Here is a 12621-nt window from a genome sequence, read left to right on the forward strand (position 1 = left end):
TTTAAATTTACTTGAGAGTGAATAACCACTTAAAATGTGTTCCTAAAAAATATCATATTGCTTTAGAAGACTTGGATTGGAGTTCAATGGATTATGGACTGGATTTTAGGATATTAGGAGTTTAGTCCTTAGACCCCATTTAGTCCTTAGACCCCATTGAGTTTCATTGTCTGGAAAATGAACTTGAATTATAACAGTGTATATATTTTAAATGGTGATTATTCATGATTTGCATTTCCTTAATGTCTTGTGTTTAGGTGTGTCTGTGGCAGGAAAAAGAGCTGTGGTAATTGGCCGCAGTAAGATTGTTGGTGCACCAATGCACGACCTTCTCCTTTGGAATCATGCCACTGTTACAACTTGTCATTCAAAGACTGCAGACTTGGCCTCTGAGGTAAAGAGCTCTGGAGCTTTATTAACACTTTGTTTTTTTGCATTATATTATATTATATTATATTATATTATATTATATTATTATATTATATTATTATAAAACATGGAAAAAAGTCTTTTTGAAAGAGTCTGGAAATTTCATGGAAATTCTTTTGTCTGCATCATTTTAAATTGCATCAAGCCAGGAATATTAGGGCTTTAACCGTAAAGCTGTAGAAACCTTGTACTTGTTTCTTTCTGTTTCTTCTTCTTCTTCCTCCTCCTCTTCCATAAAAGTATATAGGCATCAGAGAACGCTAGACTTCAGCAGGATGGTCCCAATCATTCACCACTACTCAGGCTCACAGATACACATTTGTCCGACACTAGGCAGCTATAAGAATCAATTTGCATTTTGGATTATATCCCCTGAATCCTTGAGTCAAGTCCTACAAATGTATATTAACAGCCATTTCAACTCCCTCTACTAGAGGAAGCCACAGGATGAGGAATCTTTTAAGCCAGATTTTTTTTATGTTTCCATTCCTTTGAAATAATAAATGCATTGATCTAATTCATTTGTGTAACTACAGTACGATGTCTGTGACAGTATTGTCTGTGGAATGCTTATAGATCATTAAATGTTTATTCAACTTTTATAGACCCCAATAAAATAAATATATTTTTCAAGTTGCCTGAACTGAAAAATATATTGCTGTCCATTTAAAAGAGACAATTTTATTTGTCTTTTCAAGATAATATATGTAAGAGATGTACATTATCCCGCTTATTACACGGCTACTTGCCACATAATAAAATATTTCAACTCAGATCAATATTTCGTGTTTAATTATTTACTTAAGTCTTTAAAAGCAAAGCTTCCATGGAGAGAAAAGTTCAAACTAGATGGGCTTTCAAGAGATACGGTATACAGTCATACCACTTATTACATAGCATTTCGCCACATAAATAATTATGGAAATAAGAGATATTGATTTCAGATAAAACATTTTTAAAATCATACCCGTTTGTATTTTATAATCCAACAGTTTACAAAACAATAGTCACAAAATGGCGGCAGCAGCTGCGTTTGTATGAAACGAGAGAGCAAGTCCACGATACTGGATGGCATTTTTATTAGCTCATCAAATGCAAAACTTTCACGAAGAAAACCCGTTCCTAGCAGGCGTATAGCGCTGCTGAATTCAGTAACTCAGATGAGCCTGCGTTATATTATGTTTTCAGCTGTTGTTATTTGGGAATAACATACTGCTGGATGGCGCAGAATCAAGTATTCCACAGAGCCGTGTAATAATATATATAATAACATTTCTATTAATGTTGGGGATATTTGGGGATATTTAATTAAATTAATCAATCAACGATACTATTGATCAGCATTACCGAACGTAGACGTTCCACTAGAAACAAACATTGATGTATTGTTCTAATTTATTACTGTGAAGCTGCTTTGATACAACCTGTGTTGTGAAAAGCGCTATATAAATAAACTTGACTTGACTTGACTTGACTATTAATACACACTTGTTTACTGTTGTAAATTTTCTCCGCATTTTCAAACTGCTTGAATCATAATAATTGTCATTTGTGTACCCTTTGGTTTCTGTTGTAGGTGGGAAAGGCAGACATCCTGGTGACTGGGATTGGTAAACCAGAGATGGTTCGCGGAGAGTGGCTGAAGAATGGTGCTTTGGTCATTGACTGCGGTATTAACACCATCACAGGTGTGTATGTGGAACAGATGCGTCTTTCCTTCAGAAAAAGTCTTTTTTGGTAGGATTCTACTATGTTTTCAGTTTCATTTTCAAAGATATAATTTTTTTGGTTAGATGTTTTCTGCATTTCCTGTAGTTCAGGGATGGGCAACTTCGGTCCTGGAGGGCCACTGTCCAATAGAGTTTAGCTCCAACCCTAATCAAACACACCCTGAACAAGCTAATCAAGGTCCTCAGGATTACTAGAAAGTTACAGGCAGGTGATTTTTTTCAGGGTTGGAGCTAAACTCTGTAGGACAGTGGCCCTCCAGGACCGAAGTTGCCCATCCCTGCTGTAGTTGTTTAAATGGTCTCAATGAATGAATTAGTGATGTCAAAATTTTCATGAATATTAATAATCGAGTTTCTTTTAAATTGATGATCAATTATATATACATATTTTGCATGCGCAAAAATAAAACAACAACATTGGAGCAACATAAAACAAGTGTGCTGCATGGATGTTGCTTTCCTATGAATTATTTTATTTTTTTAATTTTGTTATAAATGAAAAAAATTTAACAAATGTACAGTATGTTGAAAGATGCTGTACAACATATTTGAAATGTAAGAAAAAAAAATATTGTAAAAAGTGCCTTAAAGTTGTTTAAAATCTTTAGAGGGCATTTACTCAAAAACATGCTTTTTATGTGATTTTTCTTTAATATTATTAGTTTTCCAAGCAGCAAATGTTGTGAGGATTGTCTGAAATGTGCTCTAGAATTTAGGAGAATTTGTGAAATCCATGGTTCAAAAAATGAGTCACTTAGTCACTTACATTTTATCTCAGACACCAGCAGACCAAGTGGAAAGAGACTTGTTGGAGACGTTCACTATGATTCAGCCAAAGATCAGGCTGCGTTTATTACACCTGTACCTGGAGGAGTCGGCCCAATGACTGTAGCCATGCTCATGCAGGTACATTATTCCTGTTTCTCATGGAGATCACATCTGTTACGATTGTGTTTTTTTGTGACAAAGTGAAGTAGCATGTATTTATTATGGTTCTTAGAAAATTCAATGTTTGCTTTTAATGTTACAGAACACAGTTCTGAGTGCCAAGCATTTCCTTCAAGCACAAGAACTTGGGAAGTGGAATATAAACTACACCACACTCAACCTGCAAAGACCAGTTCCAAGGTGAGATTGCAAATGCAAAAAAAAAAAGTGATGAGTATATATTAAAGGGTTAGTTCACCCAAAAATGTACTCACTCTCAAGCCATCCTAGGTGTATATGATTGTGTTTGGCTAAAAGAAGAAAGTCAGAGTTGTATTAAAAAATATCCTGGCCTTTTCAAGCTTTAAAATGGGATTGAATAGAGCCTGAGTTTTTGAAGCTCCAAAAAGTGCATCCATCCATCATAAAAGTAATTGGTAACACTTTACAATAAGTTTCAGTAGTTAACATTAGTTAAAGGAGAACTCCGGTCAATTTTAACATTGAGCTCATTTTTTTGTACATTTGGAGTGCTGTCAATACAGAGAACAACGACAAAAATCGGTGTTGCCTACACCGAGTTATTCTATTTTTAAAATTTGCACCCTGTTGACTTCAATAGGGCAAGTACTAAACCTGCTTTTAGCCTCTTAACATCCTTGATGTGTCATTACAAGTGCACAGAAAATGTGAGTGATTCCTTCTGAGTGAACACGAGTGGATCTGACAGCAGTAGATGTGAAAGAAATGTATAAAAATGATGTTATTTAAGCCAGCGCAAATACCTTTGTTTACATCCTGTTTTTCGGTTGAAGTCCAAAGTAGTCAATTGCCGAGTTCAAGCGCGCGATCATAGGTACTAAACCTATGCGCGTGAACTCGGCAATCGACTACTTTGGACTTCACCCGAAAACAGGATGTAAACAAAGGTATTTGCGCTGGCTTAAATAACATCATTTTTATACATTTCTTTCACATCTACTGCTGTCAGATCCACTCGTGTTCACTCAGAAGGAATCACTCACATTTTCTGTGCACTTGTAATGACACATCAAGGATGTTAAGAGGCTAAAAGCAGGTTTAGTACTTGCCCTATTGAAGTCAACAGGGTGCAAATTTTAAAAATAGAATAACTCGGTGTAGGCAACACCGATTTTTGTCGTTGTTCTCTTTATTGACAGCACTCCAAATGTACAAAAAAATGAGCTCAATGTTAAAATTGACCGGAGTTCTCCTTTAACTACCTTAGTTAACATGAACTAAGAATGAACAATACTTCTTCTTATTGTTCTTACTACTTATTAATCTTAGTTAATATTAATTTCAATATTTACTAATATGTTATTAAAATCAAAGGTTGTATTTGTTAACATGAGTTAATGCACTGTGAATTTTATTAACTAACATTAACAAAGATGAATAAATACTGTGACAAATGTATTGCTCATTTTTAGTTAATGTTAGTTAATACATCAGCTAATGTTAAGCATTACCAAGTAATCCATAGGGCTTTAGGGTGTTAGTAAAGGACTTCTAAAGCGAAGCGATGCATTTTTGTAAAAGAAAATTCCCATATTTAGAACTTTAAACTAAAATCATTGTCTTATGGTAACTGCTTTAAAAAAAAATCTCATTTTAGACTTCTAATTCGTGTCCGGGGTTTTGTTTTGTTTTGCTTTGTCTATCCTATGTATGCGCTTCCGAATTCGTCAATATGTCATACGTCGGGTCAGAGGTCACTCTTCTGCCGGAACTAGACTCGCCTACTGCTGTTACCGGAAGCCAGTTCTAGTTTATGAAGTTATAAATATGGATATTTGTCTTATAAAAACACATCTCCTTGCTTCAGAAGGCCTTAATTAACCCCCTGGAGCTATATGGATTACTTTTATGACGGATGGATGCACTTTTTTTGTGCTTCTAAACCTAAGGTACCATCCATTATAAAGCTTGGATGAGCCAGGATATTTTTTAATATAACTCTGATTGTTTTTGGCTGAAAGTCATATACACTTAGGATGGCTTGAGGTAAATTATGGGATCATTTTCATTTTTGGGTGAACTTGCCCTTTTATTTGAGATTGACTTTAATAGGAATGGTTGAAAAAATTTGGACTACTGTTATGATGCATGCATTTCTTTTCTTGGTAGTATGATTTTTTGGGGGGCAGATTTTAATATATGAACGATTTCTTGAAGTAAATGGTTGTTCCAATATATTTTACTTTTGACTTTTTGTTCTTGTAATTTTAATAGCTAGTTTGTTTATTTTCATCATGCAGTGATGTTGCCATCTCTCGCTCCTGTGTACCTAAACCCATTGAGTGTCTTGCTAAGGAAATTGGTCTTTTTTCGGATGAGGTTGAGCTCTATGGCAGGACCAAGGCCAAAGTCCAACTGAAAACAATTGATCGACTGCAGGCTCAACCTGATGGCAAATATGTGGTTGTTACTGGGTAATCTTTTTCTCTGTCTCTGTCAAGTGTTATTCTAAGAGATGAAAATCAAACTCATGTTTTATTGGGTTGGAGATTTTGATACTTGTGCAAGGAAGTAACATTTTGTTTAATGTAGAATTACTCCAACTCCTCTGGGTGAAGGAAAGAGCACAACTACAATAGGGTTGGTTCAAGCACTCGGGGCTCATCTCAGACTTAATGCGTTTGCAGCTGTGCGCCAACCATCACAAGGCCCAACGTTTGGCATAAAAGGTAAATTTTGCTGATAAGACAGTCATATACCAATTGGTTACCATTGAGGTTAAAGTTTGGTCAAAAATGTATAAAAAAAAACGATGTACCAAGTTTTGTTTACCAAGCATTTGATTTATAGTACCACATACCAAATTCACTCACTTCTATGCAAACTGACAAAAAATCATCATGATTGCACAGGAAATTCGCTTGCACAGGAAATGCCACATGGCAAGTGAATTTCCTGTGCAATCATGATGATTTTTTGTCAGTTTGCATAGAAGTGAGAGCAACTATGTAAGGGATAATGTAGAGCGAGGCGGTTGTTATAGCGAATACAACCCCGACAGGCTGATCTGGACCCCGACGTGAAGCGGAGGGGTCTTGAATCAGCCTGAAGGGGTTGTATTCGCTATAACAACCGCCTCGCTCTACATTATCCCGCTTATTACATGGCTACCCACCAAATAAATCAATAATTTTACACAAAATATTGATTTAAAAACGATTGTATTGCTTCCGCTAAAGAAAATAGTCTGTTCCGTCTCTACGGTTAGAATCCTGCGTCCATAGCAACACTCTGTTTTTCATGGCAACGGTGTCTTATACTTTGCAACGGTCTGTTATCAAGAAATAACAGACCGCATTCTACATTGGAATTCAACCAAGCCATGTAATAAGAAAAATTAAATGACTACCTCAATTCTCATGTCTGTAGGTGGTGCTGCTGGTGGGGGCTACTCTCAAGTTATTCCCATGGAAGAGGTATTTTTTCTTTTTTTGTCAGCTGCTTGGTTGATTAATAAAGATGAGTGAAATCATGTGTTCACTGATGGTCTTTTCTTCTTAGTTCAATCTTCATCTGACTGGTGACATTCATGCAATCACAGCAGCCAATAACCTAGTAGCTGCTGCAATTGATGCTCGTATCTTTCATGAAGCCACCCAGTCTGATAAGGTAATGTCTGTCGTCATTTATTTGATCACGGAAATCATATTCTGGTGTGATTGTTGGAAAATGATTAGTGTTGTCAGTTGATTTAAATGTTTTAATCTAATTAATTACATGCTGATTATTTAATCAAATTAATTGCGTTTTAATTGTGTATTAACATTTATGGATAAAACTACTCTGAAATGCTCCAAATAAAGAAATTAAAGATGATTTTTTTGCAGACAAAAGCATTGGATAGGCACAAAAGTGCTTTTAGAAGTCAATATACTGCACACAACAAAAAAAATTGTTTAAAGTATTTTTGTCTAATTTTCCAGTTAAAATATCTAAAAATACTTGAAACAGGACCACAATGATATATTGATAAAACAACACCACATATGATATTAGGTTTTCAGAGAATATCTTTAATTTTGAGTGCATTTTGTCTTCCTGCACTGGCAGAGCAAGTTGGTGTGAGTGATTAAGACAAAGTTTAAGATAGAATCTATGAAACAATGCAGTGTTACCTTTTGTACCTTTTTGTTTTAAGAATTTTTGGACATTTAAATGTAAAACAAAAGGTTTTTTTAACTTTATTTATTTTTGCTGTTTTTTCTTTTTTCTTTTAATGTCTCTGAATTGAAATTCATTCTAAATTGAAAATGCTTGAAATGCTCCAATGATTTAATCTTGACATACCTATTATTATGACTTTTTTTAGTAAATAAAAATGACTGTTCATACAGTATCTTACTGTAACCTACATGCATCACCCCTGAACAGTTTATCTGTGGGTAGCTCATTTTAGTAACTCAGCTATCATGTATTGTATGTGTTTTTTTTTTAGTCCAATGGCAGCATTGATTTATTTTAGGCCTAAATAATTTGAGTTTAGTTCTGTAACCTGGCTATGACGAAGCAAAGAAAAATTTAAAGAACTAAAATCATGGACAAATGACAATTGTGAGTGAGTCTCAAAACTGGTCAAAACCTTGAAAGGTCAAAAGTTGTCACATTAATAATTCCAATGAATTATACTTAATCACTTGCTTCTCTCCTCGCTTAAGTATCTCGCCCAGTCAGTATTCATAGAAGTGCATTAAAAGTTTTATTCCCCTTCAGTCTATTATCAGACTCACAACAGTGCAAAAGAGAAAGACTGTGGCAAAATTCTTTATCACAGACGGTGTTCTAAGCAGAGCTCTTGTATTGCTTTTATACAAAATAGGGACCATGGCTGTGTCCTTAAATGTTGACCTTTAATTAATGTGGGGAACAGTGAGGATGTGCTAAGATGAATTAAAACTGAGAAGATATGCAATTTAAGTGTGCTGTCCAAATCAACTGCTAAATATTATTCTATCACTGCACTAGGCTCTCTTTAATCGCTTGGTACCCCTGACAGAAGGTCAGAGGAAGTTTTCCCCAGTTCAGATCAACAGACTTGAGGTAAAAAGTGTGTGTGTGTGTGTGTGTGTGTGTGTGTGTGTGTGTGTGTGTGTGTGTGTGTGTGTGTGTGTGTGTGTCATTTCATATCCCCCTTTCTAAGAGTGTGTTCACACTTGACTGGTTTGGTTCGATTAAAAACACACCTGGTGTGATTGCTCTGTTAGTGCGGTTCATTTGACGCTGCCATCCGAACCCTGGTGCGCACCGAGACCCCTGAAAAGATGGGTGTCTGTACACTTTCAAATTAACTCTAATGTGGCTCTACTAAAATATAAACCAAAACAGACCAAAGACATGCATACTAACCAAAACAGGACATGATGTCACAAGATGCAACCCTAAAAAGGACCGAATGCTCAAGCATATCTGTTTTTTCCCGTCATAGTCGTGATGTTGCCCATTACAATTCGTTACAGGCATCAGAACAGCGTCTTCTCGCAGCAGATATTCTTTTGTGTGTGACTTCCGCTGTTTTGACTCCTTTACACATTTTATAAGATCTTCACGAGCAGTCATATGTACGCACATACAGTCAGCGCATTTAGCCCAGCACACAGCAGAGTTTTGGATGTTTGACAAGGTCTGCTGCAATATATAGTTTATAAAAGCTAACCAGGACTAAATGTATAATTTTCTTTTTTTTTTTTTGGTCCAGACCAAAACAACCAAGAGAACCGAACTACAAGTGTGAACACATCCTAAAACTAATCTTTACATTAGATTTGCTTATATAAACTTTGTCATGCTTTCTGTAATTTAATATATTTGATGTTCTTGTACCCATAGAAACTAGGCATAAAGAAAACAGACCCCAGCACGTTAACAGAGGAGGAAATCACACGCTTCGTCAGGCTGGACATGGACCCTGAGTCCATCACATGGCAGCGAGGTGCGATAGAATGTGTATTGTTGTTTCTGTTTTTCTTGCAATTTATGCTAAGGACATGAATAAGCTAAAATTAATATCAAACTGAATTCAAGCTGAGAAAACTGAATCTATAAAACTAGAACATTTTTGTAGATTGCTATTGGCTTTGATGGTGTTACAGAACATTATGAATTGCTGTATCTTCACATTTAGGTGAAATGTAAATCTTTTTTGGTTTTTATCACAGTGTTGGACACAAATGATCGTTTTCTGAGAAAAATCACCATTGGCCAGTCTCCAACTGAGAAGGGCTTTACCAGAACTGTGAGCATCACACATATTACCTAATGCTTTATACACTGATGAACACAAGCATGCACAGGTATGATCAAACATAGTTTGACCAGCCACCTCACTGTCTACAGCCTACATCACTTCAGTTGTCTGAAACAAAATATTTAATTATTTTTTAGAATTCAATAATTACCTTAACACATTAAATTCTAAATTAAAGGTAGGGTATGGGATTTGCAAAACGGCCGGCAGATTTTGAAAATACACAACTCAAATGGTCCTACCTTCTTTCCTCCAACGCTGGCCCTGACTCCACCCATTCATGTGGAGGGAGGGGGAGGGGGGGTATGGTACGACCGTTTGATTGACGAACTTACTGTCCAATGATTCTAGGTGGTCTTGGAAATGATTGGCTCGAGTTTTTCGAGTCCTGCCCGTTCCACAGATGATTAAATTACTTCATTTTCATTTCAGTGCTAACTCAGTGGCTGTAAGTGGGTTAGGAATAGGATTTCAAGTGATTTTGAAAAAATGGACAAAAAGAGAATCACATACCCCACCTTTAAATAAATAGTGTTGGCTTCACTTCACATTTTGATGGTCTTTTTAACACATTCTGTTGACTATAAGGAACATTGCACCTACATCTCTTCTAACTCTCATTAGATTGTTAGTAGACTATTAGTAGACTGTTAGAATAAGTTGACGTAGTTGCAAAGTTACTTATAGTCAGTAGAATGTCTGTTGGAGGAGCATCACAATAAAGAGTTAGCAGATATTAAGCAGACTGTGTACTAATACTGTAATGAGAGTTAGTTGACACGTAGGTTCAACGTTACAAATGGCGCTTTTCCACTACACAGTACCAGCTCGCCTCGCCTCGCCTCGACTCGCCTTTGTTTGGTTTTCCTTGTTTAAAAGTTGTACCTGTACCTGCTTCCAGGTACTTTTTTTCGTATCATCTCCGGCGAGGTTCTGAGCGAGCTGAGGCGATACTAAAATGTGACGTGAAAACACGGCAGACTACTGATTGGTCAGAGAGAATCGTCACTATTCACTGCGTCATCATTGCACGCGCCAGACGCTATTTCCTCCATTGTCCTGTGTGTGTGGGTAGCAGGTGTGTGTCGCGTAGATGATTATGTCACGGCAGTTTCCTGTGGCGTCGCTATGACGACCAGGTACTATTGTGGAGGTACTATCTGCAATTGAAAACAGAGCGAAAAGTGAGCTGAGCCGAGACGAGTCGAGTCGAGTTGAGCTGGTACTGGAAAAGTGCCATTAGTCAACATAATGCTCAAAAGGGACCATCCAAATAGTGTTGCCATAGTGTGTTCAATGACCGCTGGACTACGCTTAAAAAATGCTGAGCATCTAAAAAAACACTGACATGGCATTGTAATGCAGCACTTGTGGCGCAAGACACTTCAATGGACAAAGATGTCCACTTGAGACACAAAAATAATTCTTGTGTTCTTGTCACATTTAATACTTCTCAAGTGAACCATGTATCTAGCTAATGACAGTAATTTCAAGTTAATCAAGAATGCCAGAAGAACACTGAACACCGATATAATAAGGATGTGTGGCTTTAGTTGCAAACTATACCACTGCATAAATGTGGCCAATAATACACAGTAGCACAGCTATTGATTTGCTTATAGGTTTCAAAAACCTAAAGGAACTCAATGCAAATGCAGAAATAATTAGGCAACTCTTGTATAATTATCTATAAGTCAATGTTGATTCATTTAACATTGACTTTCACAAAGCATATTTCAAACTAAGATCTTGTATGTTTTTGGTTTGTTTTGTTTTTGTTGGTTGATGTTGAAAGTAACTGCTTTGGTAGCAATCATATACTGAAAATGTAAAAATGTCTTTCATGTCTTTCTGCAGTAATGGGTTCAAGTGTTACCATGTCTGCCTTTTATAAGTAACTTTAGATTTATTTATTTTTTCACTAATAGATATGGGCAGTTGCAGACTGCAAATTGTTTTTATTTATTTATTTTGAACATATGTCCAGAATACATTTTTCATTTTAGGCAGCTGGGGAAAATGAAGCGACTGGAATTAATATTTCTTAAGAGTTTCGAGAACATAAAATTGACCATATTAATTCAGTACATGTATGCCATAATAATAAGGTCATAACATGTTCTTGGTCCTTGAATAATGTGACATTTGAGGACATTTTGGACTTTAAAAGAACGAAAATCTAAAACATTACATTTTTGGAAGAATGTAATAGAAAGCTGGAACAAAATCCCTTTTGCAGAGTGAACATGTTTTTCACATGATTTTTGTCTGAGGTAGAGCCTCCAGTACAGATTATTTTCTGCTTTCCTTTGGCTTGAATACAGCATCGCTACAGCCACTGTAAACGATGCCAGTTAGTTCACCTAAAGAAAATGCGGAAAATCTCAAACTTTGACCCTTGCATTATAATGCAGCAATGTGGCGCAAGACTGCAATGGACAAAGATGTCTACCAGATATGTAGACCAATTAAAAAACACTGCATAAGAAATGTGTTCTTGTTTGAAGAACCTTGCATAAGAACTCTGTAGTTGTAAAAAAAAAATGTAATAACTCACAAGTTATTATAGTTTAATATTTAATTATTTCCCAAGTGAGCCATGTAACTAGCTAATGACAGTCATTTCTTTGTAAACACAATGCATGATGCTAGATAAGTTTGAAACGGGCAGAACATTCATGTGCAATCAATTGTAATGATGAACATTTTATTTTATTCTGTTAGCAGACCAGGCCACGTAACTTTTTTGTGTTTTGTTTTGCAGGCCCAGTTTGACATTACTGTGGCCAGTGAGATTATGGCAGTTTTAGCTCTCACCACCAGTCTGGAGGACATGAAGCAGAGACTTGCAAAAATGGTGGTGGCCACCAGTCGCAGTGGTCAGCCTGTCACCACAGAGGATTTGGTGTGCTGCTGTCATATGCCTCATTTTATCTCAAATTAAAATGTCTAAATGTTTTGATTCTGTAATGATTGTGTCTTAGGGAGTATGTGGAGCTCTGACAGTACTCATGCGAGATGCCATCAAGCCAAACCTCATGCAGACACTAGAGGTAAGAGGAGTTGTCCTGGGTTGTGTGTACTATATTCAATTTAATATGTGAATCACCTAGAGCTACACAGGCCTTGAAGGCTTCATAGATACATCTTCTCTACTTCATGCTCAAATCCACTAGTTGCTTAGCTCAGTTTTGCCGCTGTTTTCTTGTCACTTCTTTCTCGGGTGCTTTAGAGTTGTGTCTTAAGCTGTTG

General features: G+C 36.4%; 1 protein-coding gene across 4 annotated transcripts in view; it reads left to right on the forward strand.

The window, feature by feature from the left end:
- Positions 1 to 12621, forward strand: part of LOC308707468 (C-1-tetrahydrofolate synthase, cytoplasmic-like) — a 103145-nt gene that overhangs the window by 83887 nt on the left and 6637 nt on the right. For all 4 annotated transcript variants that reach the window (XM_081393995.1, XM_081393994.1, XM_081393996.1 and 1 more), the window contains 13 exons: positions 258 to 394; positions 2006 to 2117; positions 2938 to 3065; positions 3190 to 3287; positions 5369 to 5542; positions 5661 to 5797; positions 6498 to 6544; positions 6630 to 6737; positions 8091 to 8165; positions 8952 to 9054; positions 9281 to 9357; positions 12134 to 12274; positions 12354 to 12422. In XM_081393995.1, coding sequence (XP_081250121.1) covers positions 258 to 394; positions 2006 to 2117; positions 2938 to 3065; positions 3190 to 3287; positions 5369 to 5542; positions 5661 to 5797; positions 6498 to 6544; positions 6630 to 6737; positions 8091 to 8165; positions 8952 to 9054; positions 9281 to 9357; positions 12134 to 12274; positions 12354 to 12422 — 1406 coding nt within the window. The remainder of the gene's footprint in view (positions 1 to 257; positions 395 to 2005; positions 2118 to 2937; positions 3066 to 3189; positions 3288 to 5368; positions 5543 to 5660; positions 5798 to 6497; positions 6545 to 6629; positions 6738 to 8090; positions 8166 to 8951; positions 9055 to 9280; positions 9358 to 12133; positions 12275 to 12353; positions 12423 to 12621) is intronic.

Source organism: Scardinius erythrophthalmus, assembly GCF_964197995.2.
Source record: "Scardinius erythrophthalmus genome assembly, chromosome: 19".
NCBI lineage: Eukaryota > Metazoa > Chordata > Actinopteri > Cypriniformes > Leuciscidae > Scardinius > Scardinius erythrophthalmus.